The sequence below is a fragment of the Oncorhynchus mykiss genome, chromosome 9 (assembly GCF_057628025.1).
Source record: "Oncorhynchus mykiss isolate SJ-2025 chromosome 9, ASM5762802v1, whole genome shotgun sequence".
Taxonomy (NCBI): domain Eukaryota; kingdom Metazoa; phylum Chordata; class Actinopteri; order Salmoniformes; family Salmonidae; genus Oncorhynchus; species Oncorhynchus mykiss.
In genome coordinates, this window is record NC_143030.1 from 16895941 (window position 1) to 16921908 (window position 25968).

Genomic DNA, 25968 nt, shown 5'->3' on the forward strand with positions numbered 1-25968 from the left:
GTAGAGTTACTTTGCTTCTGGATTCTGATCATAAATCATAATGAGGAAACATTTAATTAGAGCTTTATTGTTGTGGGTTTTCCAAATGTGTTGCATGATTTGTCCTTGCCGTGTCAACAGAGACTTGACGACAAAGGGAATCTATGTGTCAGTGTCCTTTCATTTGGTTGTTTACTTGGTTCTTCTATTAGATAAAAATGTAAAACCAACCAGACTTGACTCAGAGTCAGACTGGAATTTTTCCTGCGTAAGGCATGTCAAAAGTAAATAAAACTATATTTGGAAACAATGCGTGTGTGTGTGTGTTTGTGTGTGTGTTATTAGGTCACAAGGAAGTGGAGTTCTTGATAAGTAGACGAAGACAGGTATTTATTTTTGTTACCATGACGTGGGACCTGATATATATGGTCTCTGTGTGCCAAGCTCTGATTCACACTCGGTTGTATATCACGTCCTTGAAACAGTTGAATTCAACACTCGTCTAGCTGAAGTTAAATCAACCCGGTAAGCCATATTGAATGAACTACTTTCACTACTAACTATTTAACAGGCCTATGTTAATAACACTAACAAATAATTGTCAGTCACTAGTGAATGGAGGGAAGTGTTGCAGGAGAAAATGGTAGGATGATGATTTACTGGGAAAGATGGGTTGATCTGTGACTGTCTGAAGGTTGGAATTAATGAGTGTTGGAATAAATACATAGACACATGAACAGTATAAATGTTTGAGCTCCTCCAATCAGGGTGAGAATGTGTGTTTAGTTATATATGTTTTGTGTTTTGGTTTCACGGTCTGAGAAGTGTGTGTGCTGGTCGTTGTGGTTATGGTATCAGGAATCAAGGTAAAACCCAAGTGCAGATGGTGTGAAGTAACAATGTTTATCGTAACTCTGGAATCTAGAAGAAAAAGAAAGACACACCTATTTAGACGAGGTGCTGGCTAGCGGAGTAGAAAACTTGAAAATAAAAGAGACCCGCACACTCTAGGAGCTCAGATGCAAAAACTTAATTACCAACGTTTCGACAGCCAAGCTGTCCTCATCAGGGTACAATCACAAACCAAAAGACACAGGTGTCTGCAATCATGGGACAGACAAACGACAGGTCAAAGGAAGGCAGGGGTCGATAATCCAGGGCAGGAGCAAGGTACAGGACGGCAGACAGGCTAAGAGTCAGGGACAGGCAGAGGTAAGGCAGGCAGGTACAGGGTCAGGACAGGCAAGGCTCAAAAACCAGGAGGATGAGAAAAAGAGAGGCTAGGAAAAGACAGGAGCTGACAGGACAAACGATGGTAAGCTTGAACAAACAAGACGAACTGGCAGAGACAGACAGAAAACACAGGTATAAATACACAAGGGATAATGGGGAATACGAGCAACACCTGGAGGGGGGTGGACATATGGTGAAACTGATCAGGGCGTGACATGTGGGTGCGCTCGCTTCCATACCAGGCTGTGCGTCAGGCAGGGCTTGGTCCTTCCCGCCCTGGAAAATCCCTTTGGGCAGGGGGCTTCGCCATGCCGGCATCTTAGGCAAGTGGGGACGAGTGCTCCCACTGACCAGAGCACCCACTGACGCGAGCACCCATTCACATTGTCTTTGTAATGTATTTTTGTTGTTTTAATAACAATAATAGTAATTGTCCTCAGTAACATTAGAAATTAGTGTTTAAGACGTCATGCTAGAGATATATAATAAATAGTCTAATACATAATTTGGCACCAAACAATTCACATGAATACTTGTTTTTTTTGGATGAAGTTCTCTTGAACAAGACTGGATATTTTTTTCAATATCTTCTAACATGGAGGCTCATGTGTGCTCTTATATTAAGATCATTCCAGGGGTTTTTCCCTGCCTTTTTATATGTTCAAATTATAGATTTGTAATTTAAACTGAATTATTATTACAGTGTAATTATGACTAGTTATATAGTTGTTACTAGTGTTAAACTTTCTGTATGAAAAAGAGAGCTTTAATGACAAAAGGTCAGAGTTTATATTTCCACAGGTGTTTGAGTTCCATTGTCTGTACTGCCCGGGAAACATTACCTATATACTGTATGTTTGTAGTTACAAAACGGCTATAAATCTCATTAGAAATATTATCATTTATAGATGTGTCTTTGTAAATTGATTAATTTATCCTATGTTTTCTTCCTCCTAACTCTTGTTTGCTCTCTCTCTCTCTCTCTCTCTCTCTCTGTCTCTCTCTCTCTCTCTCTCTCTCTCTCTCTCTCTCTCTCTCTCTCTCTCTCTCTCTGTCTCTCTCTCTGTCTCTCTCTCTCTCTCTCTCTCTCTCTGTCTCTCTCTCTCTGTCTCTCTCTCTCTCTCTCTCTCTCTCTCTGTCTCTCTCTCTCTCTCTCTCTCTGTCTCTCTCTCTGTCTCTCTCTCTCTCTCTCTCTCTCTCTCTCTGTCTCTCTCTCTCTCTCTCTCTCTCTCTTTCTCTCTCTCTGTCTCTCTCTCTGTCTCTCTCTCTCTGTCTCTCTCTCTGTCTCTCTCTCTCTGTCTCTCTCTCTGTCTCTCTCTCTCTCTCTCTCTCTCTCTGTCTCTCTCTCTCTCTCTCTCTCTCTCTCTCTCTCTCTCTCTCTCACAGAGAAATGATGGGTTTTCTCTGCCTTTTCCTGTCTCTGACTGCTTTACAAGTGGAGGCTTTCAGTGGGGGAGGATCTTCCATTGCTTCTCAGTGTGGTTTAATGCTACCTGGTAATAGTTTTCATGGCAGCACAGGGCAGAGCTCTTCCTCACCATACACTGTCACTGTCAACCAGACCATCTTCCAGCCAGGAAACACCATCCAAGGTGAGTCACCGAGATGATGGAAACTTACCCAATCCATACTGTTTTGGCTCAGATGAAGGAACGGAGTGGGAACAGTAATCTGTCTGGACATTTCTAATATTTTGTGAGTCAATTTAAATCAACGTTTTAACAGGGCTTATTGTGTTACTTTTTATTGTTACCTTTTATTTTTTGTCTACTTGGTAAATAGTTTGTTCTTCTTGAACTGCATTGTTGGTTAAGGACTCGTAAGTAAGCATGTCACGGTAAAGTCTACACTTGTTGTATTCGGCGCATGTGATTTTATTTGAGATAGACCATTTACCAGAATTGACCTTTGGCAGTCTGTCCCTGCTCAGACGTAAACTTTTCACATAGCATATTCCAGCACAGTTAATATGACAATACAAGATTGCTAAGAGGCAGGGAATCATGACTTAGTCCAAGGACATGTCATCCAGAGATTCAGCACTCAATTTCCCTTTCTCCATCTCTCTCCCTTTTTCAATTTCTCTCTCTCCCTTTCTCCCCCCTCTCTTTCTCAGTGACTCTGTCAGGAAACTTAACCTATAAAGGGTTTCTTCTGGAGGCCCATGAGGAAGGACAGAACAAGGCTGTGGGAACGTTCTCTCTGGGCAGTGGAACTGGGATCGTTCTTGTGCCTTGCAATGGGATCGCAGTGAGTTACTGTTAGGGTTGTAAAATTCCTGAAACAATCCCAGTTGGAGGATTCCCACCCTGCTCATACCCTCCTGAATCTGGAGATCCTCCAACTGAGATTTCTGGAAAACCTGGAACATTTTGGGAGAGTTTCTGGAATTTTGTAACCCTAGTTGCAATACAGCACAGGACATTCTGGCCATAGTCTTCACTGTTACCAATTTACCCACTGTTTTATTGGACTATATTGACTCATCAATATGTCAAATGAAACTGATTTGAGCCCAATAATAGGAGAGATTTTACTGGTCCGGCTACACAGTGCTGAAAAGTAGGGTTGCAAAAATTCCGGTAACTTCCCAAAATTCCAAGGTTTTCCAGAAATCTAGTTGGTGGATTCCAGATTTACTGCTTAAAACCTGGGCATTTTGGGCAAGTTACCGTTTTTTTCCAACCTTAAACAAGAGTTTGTTACCTTTACGTACTATAGCTAGAAACACCAATGAGAAATGATGAGTGCCTTACCTGCCATCAATGTACCAAGATCATTGTTCTCTATTGATTGACTTTACCGGTTGTTTTATTGTTAGGCCTCTGGGGTGAGTCAAAGCAACAATCAACCTAGATCATCAGTAACAGTCACCTGGACAGCACCATCCTCATCCTCATTGGGCAACATCATAGTCAAGTGAGTCTCTACTAGAGTTGAACATTTACAGTAACTTTCTCCAAATTCCCAGGTTCTCCAGAAATCCTGGTTGGAAGTTACTGGAATTTGGCAACCAAAGTCTCTGCTAAAACCATCACAAACACGACACAGTTATTTTTTACATGATTTTTCTGTAGGACATAACTGAAATCACATATATTTTGTCAAAAATGTTTGCAGAGGTGCCATATCTATTGAAAAATGACAGTACTGTATATCTATTTGTAGTATAAAAACATTTTGGTGCATGATCCAACGGCACAGACAACAGCTCAGCATCTAGATTTCATTTACCGTTGGTTGTGTTGTCGAAATGACCTTACGTTGATGACTTCCTCCAAACCCATTCAATTTTCTTTGGTGATTCAGTGTCATCACATAGATATTTGGGGTAGAAATTACGAGAAACAACGTTGATTAAACTAGTTTTACCCAGTGATAAGCCTCTAAATGTTTGCTCTGGGTTGCAAAATTCCAGAAACTTTCCCAAAACTCCCAGGTTTTTCAGAAATTGATGTTCTGCAGAATCAGGATGGAATGAGCACTGGGAATCCTACAACCATGGGATTTTGAAAAAAATGGGTAATTTGAGAACAGTGCAGGAATTTTGTGCAGTCTAATATTGGTACTATTATCCGTCTTCCTCTTCAAGGTCAACATTTATGCAGACCTCCAGTGTATTTTGGATTGCAGTGCCTAGCGTGACTGTAAACCGACTGTTCTCAACTGTCCCCACAACAAGAGCTCAAACAACAACTACAGCTCCTCCTACAACAACTACTGATCCTACTACAACAACTACTGATCCTACTACAACAACTACTGATCCTACTACAACAACTACTGATCCTACTACAACAACTACTGATCCTACTACAGCAACTACTGATCCTACTACAACAACTACTGATCCTACTACAACAACTACTGATCCTACTACAACAACTACTGATCCTACTACAACAACAACTATTGCTCAACTAAATCTCCATCCACAACAACCACAGCTCCTACTACAACAACTACAGCTCTCACTACAACAACTACAGCTCCTAACACAACATCTACTGGACCTATCCCAAACAGCTCTGAACAGCACAACTATGACTCCTACTGCTACATCTGCTACTCCAAGTCCTACTCCTATGCCTCCTACTGCTACATCTGCTACTCCTAGTCCTACTCCTCTGACTCCTAATACATCAACAACTCCAACTACTGCTACTGCTACAACTCCTCTTAGACTTACGGTAATGTCCTTAGACACAAGTATAGATACATAGTACTTGTACTATTTTAATTCAATTTAGCAGGCATTGTTGAGTGTTGCGCTAAGTGTTGCGCTAGTGTTGTGCTAGCTCTCAACATGAAAAAGTTTAATTTCATAGAAATTAAACAAGACCACTTTCTCTTTGTCACACAGGGACGAAAATGTTGTGCTTAAAGCCAAGGTTGTAACGAGTCGGCATGTATTTGAATCGTGACTCTGTGTCGCGTGAGAGGACGCAGGACAGAATATTCTGTTATCAGTATTATGAAGTGGTGCCAATTTTGTACTGTCACTAAGTGCTGAGATTTTCCTGGTCAGGCTGTATGTCCAGGGTTAGTCAAGGCCCAAAGTGTATATATGTCAAAACCCCCAAAAATCTGTATACAGTTCCTTCGGAAAGTATTTGGACCCCTTGATTTTTAAAAACATTTTGTTACATTACAGCCTTATTCTAAAATGTATTAAATCTTTTTTTCCCTCATCAATCTACACACAATACCCCGTAATGACAAAGCAAAAACAGGTTTTTAGAAATGTTCGCTAATTTATATCGGTTAAATTTTTTTTGAAATATCACATTTACATAAGTATGCAGACCCTTTACACAGTATTTTGTTGAAGCACCTTTGGCAGCGATTACAGCCTCAAGTCTTCTTGGGTATGACGCTACAAGCTTAGCACACCTGTATTTGGGGAGTTTCTCCCATTCTTCTCTGCAGATCCTCTCAAGCTCTGTCAGGTTGGATGTGGAGTGTTACTACACAGTTGGATGTGGATTGTTACTGCACAGGTCTCTCTGTCTGGGCCACACAAGGACATTCAGAGCCACTCCTGCGTTGTCTTGGCTGTGTGCTTAGGGTCACTGTCCTTTTGGAAGGTGATCCTTCACCACAGTCTGAGGTCCTGAGCTCTTTGGAGCAGGATTTCTTCAAGGATCTCTCTGTACTTTGCTCCGTTCCTCTTTGCCTCGATCATGATTAGTCTCCCAGTCCCTGCTGCTGAAAAACATCCCCCCAGCATGATGCTGCCACCACCATGCTTCACCGTAGGGATGGTGCCAGGTTTCCTCCAGACGTGACGCTTGGAATTCAGGCCAAAGTGTTACATTTTCGTTTCATCAGACCAGAGAATCTTGTTTCTCATGGCCTGAGAGTCATTAGGTGCCTTTTGGTAAACTCCAAGTGGGATGTATTGTGTATTTTACTGAGGATTGGCTACCGTCTAGCCACTCTACAATAAAGGCCTGATTGGTGGAGTGCTGCAAAGATGGTTGTTCTTCTGGAAGGTTCTCCCATGTCCACAGAGGAACTCCAGAGATCTGTCAGAATGACCATCGGGATCTTGGTCATCTCCCTGACCAAGGACTTTCTACCCCTGTTGCTCAGTTTGGCCATACCGCCAGCTCTAGGAAGAGTTTTGGTGGTTCTAAACTTCTTCCATTTAAGAATGATGGAGGCCACTGTGCTCTAGGGACCTACAATGCTGGAGAAATGTTGTGGTACCCTTCCCTAGATCTGTGCCTCGACACAATCCTGTCTCGGAGCTCTTCGAACTCATGGCTTGGTTTTTGCTCTGACATGCGCTGTCAACAGTTGGACCTTATGTAGATCAATTGAATTTACCACAGGTGGACTCCAATCAAGTTGTAGAAACATCTCAAGGATGATCAAGGGAAGCAGGATGCCCCCAAGCTCAATCTCGAGTCTCATAGCAAAGGGTTTGAAAACTTTTTTTTGCAAGGTATTTCTGTTTCTAATTTGTAATAAATTTACAAAACAACAACAACACTGTTTTCGCTTTGCCATTATGTGGTAGATTGATGAGGGGAAAACATTTTTGAGTACATTTTAGAACAAGGCTGTAACGTAGCCAAATTTGGAAAAAGGGAAGGGGTTTGACTATTTTTCCAATGCACTGTATATATATATATATACAGTATATATAATAATTTTTTTAATTTGTTTTACGCAGAGTTTGAGAGAAAGAAAGCGCTACTCTAGACCAATGGGCTGCGATGTTAGAGATGACCCCAGGAAATGCACCTACATCTCTGTCACAACCTACCCTCCTTTCATAGTGGAGATTAGTGCACCTGCAGAGACACCTAAGGGATACCTGGGAATCATCACTGAAATGCTAACTAATCAAATCAAGGTACCACGACACATCCAGATTTCCTTATATCATTGTATTCGAAGGACAGCAATGAAGTGGTTAAGTTTAAGCAAGTATGTTTAGGGATTGGTTAAATAAAGGCAAGTAAATCTAATTTGTTAATGTTAGGATGGGATTCAAACCAGTGACCTTGTGTATGGCAACCCATATCAACCTTTTATAAATCAGATACTTAGACAATACAGGAACCTCTCAATTCATCACCAAAACATACTTCATTAATGATGAATATTGTTGATATTTTTTTCAGTTTGAATCAGTGATTGTGGTGTACGAAAGTGGAACATTTACTGTTCAAAACGCCTTTTACAATGGAGCCACATTTATCAACAACACACTAGTAAGTTTAAGCCTCTAGTGATATTACAAATTACATATACAGAGGATTACTTCTACTCGGGAGCACAAGACAGTCCTGTTTGAACTTCCATTATTTAATAGTTTGATTATTTCATACTTTTCTTTCAGGTGGAGGTGACAGACAAAGAACTTGCTTATGATCCTTATATAAAAATACTTCAATTGAACTTCATCATCCCTGATAATTTGACTCCATTTTTGCTCCAAACCTTGACCCTAACACCCAGATGTGTAATAGATACTGGTCTTCAAAAAGTGTTGTTTGTCCAAGGATCTGTTGAGGATAATGGTAAGATTCAAGAGTGCGTCTTCTAAAATAAATGCTTTTATGTCTACCATAAAATTCAATTTAAAATGTACATTTGCTGACTATGATAACACAACTGTTAATGCAAGAGTGCTCGTACACAAGCGTGCACACACGCACGCACACACACACACACACACACACACACACACACACACACACACACACACACACACACACACACACACACTTTAATGTCTACCATAAAATGCTATTTAAAATGTACATTTGTTGACTATGCTGACACAGCTGTTTTGCATATTGTAAGAGCACTTGTACACACACACACACACACACACACACACACACACACACACACACACACACACACACACACACACACACACACACACACACACCTAGGAAAGAGGAAGTGTTCTGTAACTTTGCAAAATGTGTTGTTCTTCTCCTGCAGGTGATCTTGGCTCTCCCTCCATTATACTTTTGACAGGCCTCTCCAGTCAGGTTTCCTCAAGCTGTAGGAAACCCCTTTTTCACAGTGAGTGAAGTCGACTTTTGGTCATTTATCACTTACTGTGGTCATTGTACACTGTGGTCATTGTGGACTGTGGTCATTGTGGACTGTGGTCATTGTGGACTGTGGTCATTGTGGACTGTGGTCATTGTGGACTGTGGTCATTGTACACTGTGATCATTGTACACTGTGGTCATTGTGGACTGTGGTCATTGTACACTGTGGTCATTGTACACTGTGGTCAGTGTACACTGTGGTCGTTGTGCAGTGTGGTCGTTGTGCAGTCTGGTCGTTGTGCAGTCTGGTCATTGTGCAGTGTTGTCATTGTGCAGTGTGGTCATTGTGAAATGTGGTCATTGTGCAGTGTGGTCATTGTGCAGTGTGGTCATTGTGCAGTGTGATCATTGCACACTGTGGTCGTTGTGAAATGTGGATTTGTGCAGTGTGGACATTGTAGACTGTGGTCATTGTGGACTGTGGTCATTGTGCAGTGTGGACATTGTAGACTATGGTCATTGTGGACTGTGGTCATTGTGCAGTGTGGACATTGTAGACTGTGGTCATTGTGCAGTGTGGTCATTGTGGACTGTGGACATTGTGGACTGTGGTCATTGTCCAGTGTGATCATTGTGGACTGTGGTCATTGTGGACTGTGGTCATTGTGCAGTGTTTACATTGTAAACTGTGGTCATTGTGCAGTGTGGTCATTGTGGACTGTGGACATTGTGGACTGTGGACATTGTGCAGTGTGGACATTGTAGACTGTGGTCATTGTGCAGTGTGGTCATTGTGGACTGTGGACATTGTGGACTGTGGTCATTGTGCAGTGTGGTCATTGTAGACTGTGGTCATTGTGCAGTGTGGTCATTGTGGACTGTGGACATTGTGGACTGTGGTCATTGTGCAGTGTGGTCATTGTGGACTGCGGTCATTGTACACTGTGGTCATTGTGGACTGTGGTCTTTGTCAACTGTGGTCATTGAACACTGTGGTCTTTGTGGACTGTGGTCATTGTGGACTGTGGTCATTGTACACTGTGGTCATTGTGAACTGTGGTCATTGTACACTGTGGTCATTGTGGACTGTGGTCATTGTACACTGTGGTCATTGTACTGTGTGGTCATTGTGCTGTGGTCATTGTGGACTGTGGTCATTGAACACTGTGGTCTTTGTGGACTGTGGTCATTGTGGACTGTGGTCATTGTACACTTTGTTGGCTGTGGTCATTGTAGGCTGTGGTCATTGTGGGCTGTGGTCATTGTGGACTGTGGTCAATGTGGACTGTGGTCATTGTGGACTGTGGTCATTGTGGAGTTTGGTCATTGTTCAGTGTGGTCATTGTGGACTGTGGTCATTGTGCTGTGTAACGTGATTGTGCTGTGTGACGTCATTGTGCTGTGTGGTCATTTTACACTGTGGTCATTTTGCTGTGTGACGTCATTGTGGACTATGGTAATTGTACACTGTGGTCATTGTGGACTGTGGTCATTGTCCACTGTGGTCACTTTGGACTGTGGTCACTGTGGACTGTGGTCATTGTGGACTGTGGTCATTGTGCTGTGTGGTCAATGTACACTGTGGTCATTGTGGACTGTGGTCATTGTACACTGTGGTCATTATGGACTGTGGTCATTTTGGACTGTGGTCATTTTGGACTGTGGTCATTGTGGACTGTGGTCATTTTGGACTGTGGTCATTGTGGACTGTGGTCATTTTGGACTGTGGTCATTGTGGACTGTGGTCATTGTGGACTGTGGTCATTGTGGACTGTGTTCATTTTGGACTGTGGTCATTGTGGACTGTGGTCATTTTGGACTGTGGTCATTGTGGACTGTGGTCATTTTGGACTGTGGTCATTGTGGACTGTGGTCATTGTGGACTGTGGTCATTGTGGACTGTGTTCATTTTGGACTGTGGTCATTGTGGACTGTGGTCATTTTGGACTGTGGTCATTGTGGACTGTGGTCATTTTGGACTGTGGTCATTGTGGACTGTGGTCATTGTGGACTGTGGTCATTGTTCACTGTGGTTATTGTGCAGTTTGGTCATTGTCCTTTGTGGTCATTGTCCTGTGTGGTCATTTTACACTGTGGTCATTTTACACTGTTTTCATTGTACAGTGTGGTCATTTTACACTGTTTTCATTGTACAGTGTGGTCATTTTACACTGTGGTCATTGTACAGTGTGGTCATTTTACACTGTGGTCATTGTACAGTGTGGTCATTTTACACTGTGGTCATTGTCCTTTGTGGTCATTGTCCTGTGTGGTCATTTTACACTGTGGTCATTGTGCTGTGTGGTCATTGTGCTGTTTGGTCCTTGTGCTGTGTGGTCCTTGTGCTGTGTCGTCAATGCGCTTTGTGGTCATTGTACACTTGTCATTGTAGACTGTGGTTTTTGTAGACTGTGGTCTTTTTAGACTGTGGTTTTGTATGCTGAGTTAATGGCAGTGTAGACTGTGGTCATTGTGCTGTTTGGTCATTGTGTTGTGTGGTCATTATGCAGTGTGGTCATTCATTGTGCAGTGTTGTCATTGTACACAGTGTGGTCATTGTACACAGCGTGGTATTGTGGACATCAGTCGTTGTACACTGTGGTCATTGTACACAGTGTGGTCCTTGTACACAGTGTGGTATTGTGGACTTCAGTCGTTGTACACTTTGGTCATTGAGCAGTGTGGTCACTATGCTGTGTGGTCATTGTACTCTGTGGTCAATGTGAACTGTGGTCATTGTGCAGTGTGGTCATTGAACGCAGTGGTCATTGTGCAGTGTGGTCATTGTGCTGTGTGGTCATTGTAGACTGTGTGGTCTTTGTAGACTTTGGTCATTGTGCTGTGTGGTCATTGTGCTGTGTTGTCATTGTACATTGTGGTCATTGTGCTGTGTTGTCATTGTGCTGTGTGGTCACTGTGCAGTGTGGTCATTGTGCATTGTGGTTATCGCTCAATGTTGTCGTTGTGCAGTGTGGTCATTGAACACTGTGGTATTTGTGGACTGTGGTCATTGAACACTGTGGTCATTGTGGACTGTGGCCATTGTGGACTGTGGTCATTGTGGACTGTGGTCATTGTGCACTGTGGTCAATGTGGACTGTGGTCACTGTGGACTGTGGTCACTGTACACTATGGTCATTGTGGACTGTGGTCATTGTGGACTGTGGTCATTGTGGACTGTGGTCATTGAACACTGTGGTCATTGTGGACTGTGGTCAATGTACACTGTTGTCAATGTGGACTGTGGTCAATGTACACTGTGGTCATTGTACACTGTGGTCATTGTACACTGTTGTCAATGTGGACTGTGGTCACTGTACACTATGGTCATTGTGGACTGTGGTCATTGTGGACTGTGGTCATTGAACACTGTGGTCATTGTGGACTGTGGTCATTGTGGACTGTGGTCATTGTACACTGTTGTCAATGTGGACTGTGGTCAATGTACACTGTGGTCAATGTGGACTGTGGTCGTTGTGGACTGTGGTCATTGTGGACTGTGGTCATTGAACACTGTGGTCATTGTGGGCTGTGGTCATTGTACACTGTTGTCAATGTGGACTGTGGTCATTGAACACTGTGGTCATTGTGGACTGTGATCATTGTGGACTGTGGTCATTGTACACTGTTGTCAATGTGGACTGTGGTCAATGTACACTGTGGTCAATGTGGACTGTGGTCGTTGTGGACTGTGGTCATTGTGGACTGTGGTCATTGAACACTGTGGTCATTGTGGGCTGTGGTCATTGTACACTGTTGTCAATGTGGACTGTGGTCATTGAACACTGTGGTCATTGTGGACTGTGGTCATTGTGGACTGTGGTCATTGTGCACTGTGGTCAATGTGGACTGTGGTCACTGTGGACTGTGGTCACTGTACACTATGGTCATTGTGGACTGTGGTCATTGTGGACTGTGTTCATTGAACACTGTGGTCATTGTGGACTGTGGTCATTGTACACTGTTGTCAATGTGGACTGTGGTCAATGTACACTGTGGTCAATGTGGACTGTGGTCGTTGTGGACTGTGGTCATTGTGGACTGTGGTCATTGAACACTGTGGTCATTGTGGGCTGTGGTCATTGTACACTGTTGTCAATGTATACTGTGGTCATTGAACACTGTGGTCCTTGTGGACTGTGGTCATTGTACACTGTTGTCATTGTGGACTGTGGTCATTGTACACTGTTGTCAATGTGGACTGTGGTCATTGTGGACTGTGGTCATTGTACACTGTTGTCAATGTGGACTGTGGTCATTGTGGACTGTGGTCATTGAACACTGTGGTCATTGTGGACTGTGGTCATTGTACACTGTTGTCAATGTGGACTGTGGTCATTGTACACTGTGGTCATTGTGGACTGTGGTCATTGTGGACTGTGGTCATTGTACACTGTGGTCATTGTGCTGTGTGGTCATTGTGGACTGTGGTCATTGTGGACTGTGGACATTGTACACTGTGGGCATTGGGCTGTGTGGTCATTGTTCACTGTGGTCATTGTGCAGTGTGGTCATTGTGCAGTGTGGTCATCGTGCAGTGTGGTCATCGCACACTGTGGTCATTGTACACTGTGGTCATTGTACACTGTGGTCATTGTCCTTTGTGGTCATTTTACACTGTGGTCATTGTGGACTGTGGTCATTGTGCAGTGTGGTCATTGTACACTGTGGTCATTGTACACTGTGGTCATTGTCCTTTGTGGTCATTTTACACTGTGGTCATTGTGGACTGTGGTCATTGTACACTGTGGTAATTGTACGCTGTGGTCATTGTGGACTGTGGTCATTGTGCAGTGTGATCATTGTGCTGTGTGATCATTGTACAGTGTGTTCAATGTGGAATGTGGACATTGTACTGTGTGGTCATTGTGCAGTCTGGTCATTGCACTGTGGTCTGTAGGATATAATGCTTTTGAGGCTGTTGATGACCACTTGACTCAACCAGTAGGTGTCAGTGTTGAAATGTCCTTTTGAAAAATAACCAGAATTTTCTTGTTTGTTTGTTTGTTTTTCCAGGCCTGTTGATGACGTTGGTCTGTTGGAACCTCTTTAACCTTCTGCCTTAAATCTGCCGAACTTCCAAAGGAGAACTTTACATCCAAGTTCAACATTTTATTGATTTGGCTATTTTTGTTCAATAACAGTGTATTTTGTTATATACTGTAGTCGTGCATATTTATTCATTTATTTTGTATTATTTGTTGAAATGTACATAATATTTATTTGTATTTATTTATTTCACCTTTATTTAACCAGGTAGGCAAGTTGAGAACAAGTTCTCATTTACAATTGCGACCTGGCCAAGATAAAGCAAAGCAGTTCGACACATACAACGACACAGAGTTACACATGGAGTAAAACAAACATACAGTCAATAATACAGTATAAACAAGTCTATATACGATGTGAGCAAATGAGGTGAGATAAGGGAGGTAAAGGCAAAAAGGCCATGGTGGCAAAGTAAATACAATATAGCAAGTAAAACACTGGAATGGTAGATTTGCAATGGGAGAATGTGCAAAGTAGAAATAAAAATAATGTGGTGCAAAGGAGCAAAATAAATAAATAAAATACAGTAGGGAAAGAGGTAGTTGTTTGGGCTAAATTATAGGAGTATTATAGAGTGTAAAACTATTCCAATCCCAGTATTTAATTGTCAATGCTAATGTACATACGTTAATGAATGTTTTTGTGTCCTGAAAATATGATTTATTAAGATATTTTACACATATATGTATCTGATCCGTAAGGGTATTCGCTCCACTAGGAGCTGAAAGTACAAGTTAAGTTCTTCAAGAATTTGATATGGAACTGAGCATTGGGTTTTGAATGCCTCTAGAAAACCTTAAGCCATAGAAGTGAAGAAATGTGTACTCTTATGCAATAACACTGTCCACATATATTTTGAATAGAATGTATGCTCCCTTACCTTGTATTTCGGTATTTATTTGGCTGTGTTTACACAGGCAGCCCAATTCTGAAATGTTTGTATTAATTGGTATTTTGACCAATCAGATCAGCTTTGAAAAAATAGCTCTGATGTGATTGGTCAAAAGACAATTTAGTGGAGAAAAAAATAATCACATTTGGGCATCCTGTGGAAACGCAGACATTGTGATGGTAACACATTTACAGGTAGACCAGAGAAGCCATATCCTTGATTGGCAGATGAATCGAAATGCTGATTAGAAGCACCTGCTTCTCACCGCTTACTCACCTGTCTTCCCTATAATACATTTATTTAATTTTTTTATTTATCTGTTATTTTACCAGGTAAGTTGACTGAGAACACAATCTCATTTGCAGCAACGACCTGGGGAATAGTTACAGGGGAGAGGAGGGGATGAATGAGCCAATATACTGTTTCTGTTTGAAAAAGTTGTGAACCTACACACTGTAGAAGGCTGTTAAGCCTAAACTGCATGCTATCATGTTGTAGTTAAAATAATAACAATATATAAAAAGTGAACTAAGCTTTATGCTTTTTGAATGCGGACCCATCACACTTTCCAAGTGAAGAGGTGTAAAAATGAGCTTTTCTGTTCATATTTTTATAAATAGAGTTGTAAGTAACATTGAAAATATGCTTCATGATTTTGTGGAATAGCATAGCCAGGGTTGGGAATGAGGAGGACCCATGGATGTAGACAGATATAACTTGATTTAGAGTAAATCAAATCAAATGTATTGGTCACTTACACATATTTAGCAGATGTTAAGGCGGGTGTAGCGAAATGCTTGTGTTCCTAACTCCAACAGTACAGTAGTATCTAACAATTCACAACAATCCACACAAATTAAATATTAGAATGACCAATGTCAGTGTGGCATTGACTAAATTCTTTAGAATAGAATACAGTGTATGCATTTGAGATGAGTAAAGCAGTATGTAAACATTATTAAAGTGACTAGTGTTCCATTACTAAAGTGGCCAATGATTCCATGTCTATGTATATAGGGCAGCAGCCTCTAAGGTGCAGGGTTGAGTAAGTGGGTGGTAGCCGGCTAGTGATGGCTATTTAACGGTCTGATGGCCTTGAGATAGAATCTGTTTTTCAGTCTCGTGGTCCCAGCGTTGATGCACCTGTACTGACCTCGCCTTCAGGATGGAAGTGGGATGAACAGGCCGTGGCTCGGTTATTTGATGTCCTTGATGATATTTTTGGCCTTCCTGTGACAGCGGGTGATGTAGGTGTCCTGGAGGGCAGGTAGGGTGATGAACTCAGCAGACCGTGCCACCCTCTGGATAGCCCTGCAGTTGCGGGCAGTGCAGTTGCCGTACTAAGCGGTGATACAGCCTGACAGGATACTCTCAAATGTTCATCTGTAAAAGTTTCAGAGGGTCTTAGGGGCCAAGTCAAATTTTTGCTGTTGCGCCTTCTTCACCACAGTGTCTGTGTGGGTAGACACACTCAGATTGTCAGTGATGTGTACACTGAGGAAGTTGAAGCTTTCCACCTTCTCCAATGCAGTCCCGTCGATGTGGATGGGGTATGCTCCCTCTGCTGTTTCCTAAAGTCCACGATCAGCTCCTTCGTATTGTTGAAAGGTTATTTTCCTGACACCACTCCGCCAGGGCCCTCACCTCCTCCCTGTAGGCTGTCTCGTCATTGTTGGTAATTAGGCCTACTACTGTTGTGTCGTCTGCAAGCTTGATGATTGAGTTGGAGGCGTTTGTGGCCATGCAGCCAAGGGTGAACAGGGAGTACAGGAGGGGGCTGAGCACACACACTTGTGGGGACCCTGTGTTGTGGATCAGCGAAGTGGAGGTGTGGTTTCTTACCTTCCCCACCTGGGGGCTGCCTGTCAGGAAGTCCAGGACCCAGTTGCAAAGGGCAGGGTTCAGACCCAGGGCCGCAAGCTTAATGATGAGCTTGGAGGTACTATGGTGTTGATTGCTGAGCTATAGTCAATGAACAGCATTCTGACGCAGGTTTTCCTATTTTCCAGATGGGATAGGGTCATTTGCAGTGCTATTGGGTTGGTTAGCAAATTAAGTGGGTCTAGTGTGTCAAGGTAAGGTTGAAGTGATATGATCCTTAACTAGCCTCTTAAATTACTTCATGATCACAGAAGTGAGTGCTAGTAGATGCAGGATTTCAGCAAACATGATGTGGCTTGAAAAACTGCTTACATTAAATTATAGTCATTTATCAGACACACCTTTTCAGAGCAACTAGATTTAAGTGCCTTGCTTAATTAAGGACACATCGACAGATTATCCAGTGGAGTCATCATTGTGCGTACACACACACACATACACAAACACACACACACACACACACACACACACACACACACACACACACACACACACACACACACACACACACACACACACACACACACAAACACACACACACAGACCTTAGAGATCCTTTTTATTCTCTATTTTGGTTAGGTCAGGCTGTGACTAGGGTGGGTAGTCTAGTTTCTTAATTTCTATGTTGGCCTGGTATGGTTCCCAATCAGAGTCAGCTGTCTTTTGTTGTCTCTGATTGGGGATCATATTTAGGCAGCCTTTTCCCACAGTTTTTTGTGGGATCTTGTTATTGTGTAGCTGCCTTTGAGCAGCCCGTCATGTTTCATTTTCTTCTGTATTGTTTTTTGGTGAGGTTAATATTTATTAAACATGTGGAACTCTAAGTACGCTGCGCCTTGGTCCATTCATTCAAATGATCGTGACACACTGATTGGTATTTTGATCAGCTATGAAAAACATCTGATGTGAAAAGATCTGATGTTATTGTTCAAAAGACCAATTATTTGACAAAATATCAGAAATTGTCTCCCTGTCTAAATGCAGCCTTTAAGACGTAATCTACGGCCCACTGGGCAGTTCTCTGGTGGAATCAACGTTTTCATGTTATTTCAATTAAATGACTTTGTTCCGACGTGGAATCCAGCAACACTCCAACATCACTGTATATTAAAATGGCTGGTTTCTATGTTTTGTGGTCAACAACGTAGATGAAGGTCTGTGTTGATGTTGGAGTGTTGCTGGAGATGATGAATGGGAAGTATGTTTCTTTAAGAAATAAGAATCTGGTAAAAAAAAAAATCCTCCATATACTTCTATCCCCATAGAAACGTACAATGTTCACATATGATTGGGGTGGTGCTGGAGAATATGTATACGAATTTGAATTGATTGCATTTTTCCTCTAAATGGTATTGTCTATCAACACAATATGTTAGTACTTGCCTTGTATCACTGGGTCCATTCTGTTGGTTAATGTCTTACTACCCACAACTAGGTGTTTTATTGAGTATGTGGAAAAACATGATTGCATATTTAAGCATATAACTTCAGATCTGACATGGTCCTTTGTTCTGTTACCAGATTGAGTCCATAATTGTCATGTACTGTCATGTTGTGTCTTGTCTCTGTCCTTTCCCTTCACCCTGTCTCCCTCTGCTGGTCGTTGTTAGGTTACCTTTTCTCCCCCGCTTTCCCCCAGCTGTTCCTTGTCTCCTCTAACTACCCATTCACCCCGTTTCCCACCTGTTCCCTTTTTCCCTCTGATTAGGTCCCTATATCTCTCTCTGTTTCTGTTCCTGTCCTTGTCGGATTCTTGTTTGTTGTGTTTCATGCCTGAGCCAGACTATCGTCATGTTTGCTGTAACCTTGTCCTGTCCTGTCGGAATCTGCCGGTCTATCTGAGCCTACCTATGTTTGGTTATTAAAGAAGCTCTGTTTAAGTTAGTTCGCTTTTGGGTCCTCATTCACTCACCATAACAGAAGAATCCGACCAAGAATGGACCCAGCGACTTCGGATCCTCTCCACTCAGCCGTCGGGATCCAGGGAGCGATGCTAGGCAGACACGAGCAGGAAGTGTCTGCTGCTCGACATGCCGTTGAGACCCTGGCCACCCAAGTCTCCAACCTCACAGAACAGGTTCACCATCTCCGCCTCGATCCACCGGCCACTTCCAGGGCTTTCGAATCTCCGGAGCCCAGAATCAATAACCCGCCGTGTTACTCTGGGGAGCCCACTGAATGCCGCTCGTTCCTCACCCAGTGTGATATTGTGTTTTCTCTCCAGCCCAACACTTACTCCAGGAGCACTGCTCGTGTCGCCTACGTCATATCTCTCCTTATTGGACGGGCTCGTGAGTGGGGCACGGCAATCTGGGAGGCAAGGGCTGAGTGTACTAACCAGTATCAGGACTTTAAGGAGGAGATGATACGGGTTTTTGATCGATCTGTTTTTGGGGAGGAGGCTTCCAGGGCCCTGTCTTCCCTATGTCAAGGCAATCGATCCATAACAGACTACTCTATTGAGTTTCGCACTCTTGCTGTCTCCAGTGGCTGGAACGAGCCGGCCTTGCTCGCTCGTCTTCTGGAGGGTTTCCGCGCAGAGGTAAAGGATGAGATTCTCTCCCGGGAGGTTCCTTCCAGCGTGGATTCCTTGATTGAACTCGCTATTCGCATTGAGCGACGGGTTGATCTTCGTCACCGAGCTCGTGGAAAGGAGCTCGCGCTCTCCGTCGCCTCCCTCTCCGCATCACTACCATCTTCCTCTGCCGGCTCGGGTGCTGAGCCCATGCAGCTGGGAGGTATCCGCATCTCGACTAAGGAGAGGGAACGGAGAATCACCAACCGCCTCTGTCTCTATTGCGGTTCCGCTGGTCATTTTGTCACTTCATGTCCAGTAAAAGGCCAGAGCTCGTCAGTAAGCGGAGGGCTACTGGTGAGCGCTACTACTCCTGTCTCTCCTTCAAGATCCTGCACTACCTTGTCGGTCCATCTACGCTGGACCGGTTCGTCAGCTTCCTGCAGTGCCTTAATAGACTCTGGGGCGGAGGGCTGTTTTATGGACGAGACCTGGGCTCGGGAACATGACATTCCTCTCAGACAGTTAAAGGAGCCCACGGCCTTGTTCGCCCTGGATGGTAGTCCTCTCCCCAGGATTCAGCGTGAGACGCTACCTTTAACCCTCACTGTTTCTGGTAATCATAGTGAAACCATTTCTTTTTTAATTTTTCGTTCACCTTTTACACCTGTTGTTTTGGGCCATCCCTGGCTAGTTTGTCATAATCCTTCCATTAATTGGTCTAGTAATTCTATCCTCTCCTGGAACGTCTCTTGTCATGTGAAATGTTTAATGTCTGCTATCCCTCCTGTTTCCTCTGTCTCTTCTTCACAGGAGGAGCCTGGTGATTTGACAGGGGTGCCGGAGGAATATCACGATCTGCGCACGGTGTTCAGTCGGTCCAGGGCCACCTCTCTTCCTCCACACCGGTCGTATGATTGTAGTATTGATCTCCTTCCGGGAACCACCCCCCCCCGGGGTAGACTATACTCTCTGTCGGCTCCCGAACGTAAGGCTCTCGAAGATTATTTGTCTGTAGCTCTTGACGCCGGTACCATAGTCCCCTCCTCCTCTCCCGCCGGAGCGGGGGTTTTTTTTGTCAAGAAGAAGGACGGGTCTCTGCGCCCCTGCATAGATTATCGAGGGCTGAATGACATAACAGTGAAGAATCGTTATCCGCTTCCTCTTATGTCTTCAGCCTTCGAGATCCTGCAGGGAGCCAGGTTTTTCACTAAGTTGGACCTTCGTAACGCTTACCATCTCGTGCGCATCAGGGAGGGGGACGAGTGGAAGACGGCGTTTAACACTCCGTTAGGGCACTTTGAATACCGGGTTCTTCCTTTCGGCCTCGCTAACGCTCCAGCTGTCTTTCAGGCATTAGTCAATGATGTCCTGAGAGACATGCTGAACATCTTTGTTTTCGTTTACCTTGACGATATCCTGATTTTTTCACCGTCACTCCAGATTCATGTTCAGCACGTTCGACGTGTCCTCCAGCGCCTTTTAGAGAATTGTCTTTTTGTGAAGGCTGAGAAGTGCACTTTTCATGCCTCCTCCGTCACATTTCTCGGTTCTGTTATTTCCGCTGAAGGCATTAAGATGGATCCCGCTAAGGTCCAAGCTGTCATTGATTGGCCCGTCCCTAAGTCACGCGTCGAGCTGCAGCGCTTTCTCGGCTTCGCGAACTTCTATCGTCGTTTCATCCGTAATTTCGGTCAGGTGGCAGCTCCTCTCACAGCCCTTACTTCTGTCAAGACGTGCTTTAAGTGGTCCGTTTCCGCCCAGGGAGCTTTTGATCTCCTCAAGAATCGTTTTACATCCGCTCCTATCCTTGTTACACCTGACGTCTCTAGACAGTTCGTTGTCGAGGTTGACGCGTCAGAGGTGGGCGTGGGAGCCATCCTTTCTCAGCGCTCCCTCTCTGACGACAAGGTCCACCCATGCGCGTATTTTTCTCATCGCCTGTCGCCGTCGGAACGTAACTATGATGTGGGTAACCGCGAACTGCTCGCCATCCGGTTAGCCCTAGGCGAATGGCGACAGTGGTTGGAGGGGGCGACCGTTCCTTTTGTCGTTTGGACTGACCATAGGAACCTTGAGTACATCCGTTCTGCCAAACGACTTAATGCGCGTCAGGCGCGTTGGGCGCTGTTTTTCGCTCGTTTCGAGTTCGTGATTTCTTATCGTCCGGGCTCTAAGAACACCAAGCCTGATGCTTTGTCTCGTCTCTTCAGTTCTTCAGTAGCCTCCACTGACCCCGAGGGGATTCTCCCTGAGGGGCGTGTTGTCGGGTTGACTGTCTGGGGAATTGAGAGGCAGGTAAAACAAGCGCTCACTCACACTCCGTCGCCGCGCGCTTGTCCTAGGAACCTTCTTTTCGTTCCCGTTCCTACTCGTCTGGCCGTTCTTCAGTGGGCTCACTCTGCCAAGTTAGCCGGCCACCCTGGCGTTCGGGGTACGCTTGCTTCCATTCGCCAGCGTTTTTGGTGGCCCACCCGGGAGCATGACACGCGTCGTTTCGTGGCTGCTTGTTCGGTCTGCGCGCAGACTAAGTCCGGTAACTCTCCTCCTGCCGGCCGTCTCAGGCCGCTTCCTATTCCCTCTCGACCGTGGTCTCACATCGCCTTAGATTTTGTCACCGGACTGCCTTCGTCAGCGGGGAAGACTGTTATTCTTACGGTTGTCGATAGGTTCTCTAAGGCGGCTCATTTCATTCCCCTTGCTAAGCTTCCTTCTGCTAAAGAGACGGCACAAATCATCATCGAGAATGTTTTCAGAATTCATGGCCTTCCGTCAGACGTCGTTTCGGACAGAGGTCCGCAATTCACGTCTCAATTTTGGAGGGAGTTTTGCCGTTTGATTGGGGCTTCCGTCAGTCTCTCTTCCGGCTTTCACCCCCAGTCTAACGGTCAAGCAGAACGGGCCAATCAGACTATTGGTCGCATCTTACGCAGTCTTTCTTTTCGTAACCCTGCGTCTTGGTCAGAACAGCTCCCCTGGGCAGAATACGCCCACAACTCGCTTCCTTCGTCTGCGACCGGGCTATCTCCTTTTCAGAGTAGCCTCGGGTACCAGCCTCCGCTGTTCTCATCTCAGTTCGCCGAGTCCAGCGTCCCCTCCGCTCAGGCTTTTGTCCAACGTTGTCCAAGGCTTTTGTCCAACGTTGCGAGCGCACCTGGAAGAGGGTCAGGTCTGCACTTTGCCGTTATAGGACGCAGACTGTGAGGGCTGCTAATAAGCGTAGAACTAAGAGTCCTAGATATTGTCGCGGTCAGAGAGTTTGGCTCTCCACTCAGAACCTTCCCCTTAAGACGGCTTCTCGCAAGTTGACCCCGCGGTTCATTGGTCCGTTCCGTATTTCTCGGGTCATTAATCCTGTCGCAGTTCGACTTCTTCTTCCGCGATACCTTCGTCGCGTCCACCCGGTCTTCCATGTCTCCTGCATCAAGCCCGTCCTTCGCGCCCCCGCTCGTCTTCCCCCCCCCCCCATCCTTGTCGAGGGCGCACCCATCTACAGGGTCCGTAGAATTTTGGACATGCGTCCTCGGGGCCGTGGTCACCAGTACCTCGTAGATTGGGAGGGGTACGGTCCTGAGGAGAGGAGTTGGGTTCCCTCTCGGGACGTGCTGGACCGTGCGCTGATCGAGGATTTCCTCCGTTGCCGCCAGGTTTCCTCCTCGAGTGCGCCAGGAGGCGCTCGGTGAGTGGGGGGGTACTGTCATGTACTGTCATGTTGTGTCTTGTCTCTGTCCTTTCCCTTCACCCTGTCTCCCTCTGCTGGTCGTTGTTAGGTTACCTTTTCTCCCCCGCTTTCCCCCAGCTGTTCCTTGTCTCCTCTAACTACCCATTCACCCCGTTTCCCACCTGTTCCCTTTTTCCCTCTGATTAGGTCCCTATATCTCTCTCTGTTTCTGTTCCTGTCCTTGTCGGATTCTTGTTTGTTGTGTTTCATGCCTGAGCCAGACTATCGTCATGTTTGCTGTAACCTTGTCCTGTCCTGTCGGAATCTGCCGGTCTATCTGAGCCTACCTATGTTTGGTTATTAAAGAAGCTCTGTTTAAGTTAGTTCGCTTTTGGGTCCTCATTCACTCACCATAACAATAATTGCACCCTATTCCCTACACAGTGAAAAAAGGCCTCTATGTAGGGAGAGGGTGTCATTTGGGGACGCAGCCTGACCAAGGTAAGGAGGCAGAATTCCTGAGTGCATGGTGCTTCCCATTCAGACCTGCATTACAGCATCATCATACCTAGTACACCTAGCAGGATCAGAAGAGCTATGGAAGAGGGAGAGTGAGAGAGGAGAGGAAATTATAAAACCGTTCATATTGGTTGTCTACTCTAAATGATATGGGATTATATTCGATTAGTTAATATGGTCAACCTAATAACTTCCATAAATTACAACGTTATAAATGGTCGTACATGTTTATAAATGTTTTATAAGTTACTCATAATTATGTATTCATAAATTGCTTTTAATGCTTATCAATTATTAAGAGAGAGAGAGTAAAGAAAGAGATACGTTTAGAGAGGGAAAGTAGTGATAATTAGTTTGGAGGGAAAACTGAGTGATAAGAAATGTATTGTTCCTTTTTCTAGTCAGAGACTCTGTGAGACCGAGTGAGACATGTAGCCTAGGCAACTCACCGTGAAAGCTGTGACGGTGATGTTGACAACAGGTACCACAGCCTGTCAGAGAATTGTTGTGTTGGGTGCCATAGTACCATTGGCTGATAGTTACGTTCGGAGCATTGTTACGTTGGGTTCCGTAGCTGTATTAGCTGCCATTGTGACGTGCGGGGCCGTTGTGGAGTTCTGGGTCTGGGCTCCCATCACCATGTACGCCATTACCATGACGACTGCAAACATCAGTCTGCTGCTATTGTCCATTCCTGATAGAGTAACTGAGATCCAGATGGTTAGGATATACTCCTACTACTACTACCACTACTAATAATGTATTTGTTAAAGATGGATACAATTAAATATTTACAAATGTAATCATCAACAGTCAGATGCATTGCACTATCATGCTTATACTTCATATACATGCTCGCACATGTTGTCGATGATACAAGCTTATTTCAAAAGCTTTGAGTTGTATCAATGGGAATATGAAACTATCGTACCAGCTTGAATAAATACATTAAAATATCTGTGAATAAACATAGGTCTAATACTATTGTGGTAATTGGTCATACATTCATGGTGGTGTAATAGACAACAGAACACTGAATAGGGGGAATCAACCCTCCCACGTGCAGCTGAAACGGTGGCGCATGGAACGCAAAAAGGATATTGTACGCTTTTAAGGATATGGCAGACATACGCCCCCTTTGGAGAGATTGGGTACCCCTAGTAAACTGGAAAAAAAATCTGTCAAAAATTGTTAATATATGCAAATAAAAATTATTATTGGATAGAAAACACTCTAAAGATTCTAAAACCGTTGGAATTATGTCTGTAAGTATAGCAGAACTCACAGGGCAGGCATTCTTCCAAACTAGTTTTTGTGGCCATGAAAGTTGGAGCAACTTTGACGTCATGGCCCCCACCCTTCCCAACCAGCTATGATTCTGGGGACACTTTCTATCTCTTCCGCTAGATGTCCTCTTTCATTAGAGCTTCAAACCGTTCAAATCCCGCGAGAATTGACCCTATGGGAGTGAAATTAGTGCGTGCCACGAGAGAATAGGCTGTGCGTATGGGCGCGAATTGGTCACAGCCATTCCTTTGTTTCCAGCACTCAAGAGAAGGGCAGACGATGGCCGATTGAATTGAAGTTTGTTTTGCACGTCTAAAACATCATAAAGCTTGCTTCTGCACTTAGTTTGACCTGTTTAGTCGACATATAATGTGTAATTTTGAAGTTTTGATGCGCAACTTATCCGGACCAGAGGACGTTTTGGGTGCATTTCAGCTGATGTTATTAGCAGTAGCTAATACAAAGACGCAAGACTTGAAACCAAACGATGTATTGGGTAAGTATGAAGCCTTCCAGAACATTCTGAACGAAGACCATCGAAGGTAAGGGAATATTTATGCTTAAATCTGTGTTTCTGTTGACTCCAACATTACGTGGAAATGTAGCTTGGAACTGAGCGCTGTCTCAGCATATGGAATAGTGTGCGATTTCTGTAACGTTAAAAATAAATCTAACACAGCGGTTGCATAAAGAAGCAGTGTATCTTTCTAACTATATGTAGAACATGTATATTTAGTCAAAGTTTATGATGTCTATTTACGTTATCTTGCCGCGCTACATAGATTTCCTGCGGGCATTTTTGAGTAATTTCTGAAGGTGAACTCACTGTAAATGGACATTTATGGATATAAATGGCATATTATTGAAAAAAAAAAATATGTACTGTGTAATATGTCATATTACTGTCATCTGATGAAGATTTTCAAAAGGTTAGTGAGCGATTTATTTTTTAATCCTGCGTTTGTTGATTGCATGTTTTGGCTATTGAAATGAGCTGTGTCTGGTGGTGGTTTTACATATATATGTGCTATGTTTTCGCCGTAAAACATTTTAGAAATCTTGCTGGCTAGATGAACAAGATGTTTATCTTTCATTTGAGCTATTGGACTTGTTAATGTGTGGAGGTTAAATATTTTTAAGAATATTTTTGCGTTCCATGCGCCACCGTTTCAGCTGCACGTGGGAGGGTTGATTCCCAATTGGGAACCAATATCGTAAACAGGTTAACGGGGAACTTTGTTGAAATAAATACACCATAATTTTATTCACATTACTTAAATAAAATTACTTTAAAGTACTACTTGCATAAATTACTCAATAAAATAACGTTATTTTTAATCCATACATTTTCCTTGACAACAAGAAGTACTCGTTTCATTTTGAATGCTTAGCAAGGAAATTGTCCAATTCATGCAGTTATCAAGAGAAC

At 44.0% G+C, this 25968-nt stretch overlaps 2 protein-coding genes across 2 annotated transcripts in view; one reads left to right on the plus strand and one right to left on the minus strand.

Annotated features, from left to right (window-relative positions):
- The window catches only part of LOC110532929 (fucolectin-like), a 235673-nt gene that overhangs the window by 14622 nt on the left and 195083 nt on the right, over positions 1-25968 (minus strand). Inside the window, exon 5 of the mRNA XM_090183652.1 lies at positions 20892-20900. Coding sequence (XP_090039778.1) covers positions 20892-20900 — 9 coding nt within the window. The remainder of the gene's footprint in view (positions 1-20891; positions 20901-25968) is intronic.
- LOC110531541 (uncharacterized) lies at positions 375-14650 on the plus strand. The gene is made up of 10 exons (XM_036989193.2): positions 375-504; positions 2599-2804; positions 3329-3462; positions 4034-4131; positions 4805-5402; positions 7394-7576; positions 7848-7937; positions 8066-8246; positions 8680-8763; positions 13752-14650. Exons 2-10 carry the CDS (start codon positions 2603-2605, stop codon positions 13799-13801), a joined length of 1620 nt encoding a protein of 539 aa, XP_036845088.1. The 5' UTR covers positions 375-504; positions 2599-2602; the 3' UTR covers positions 13802-14650.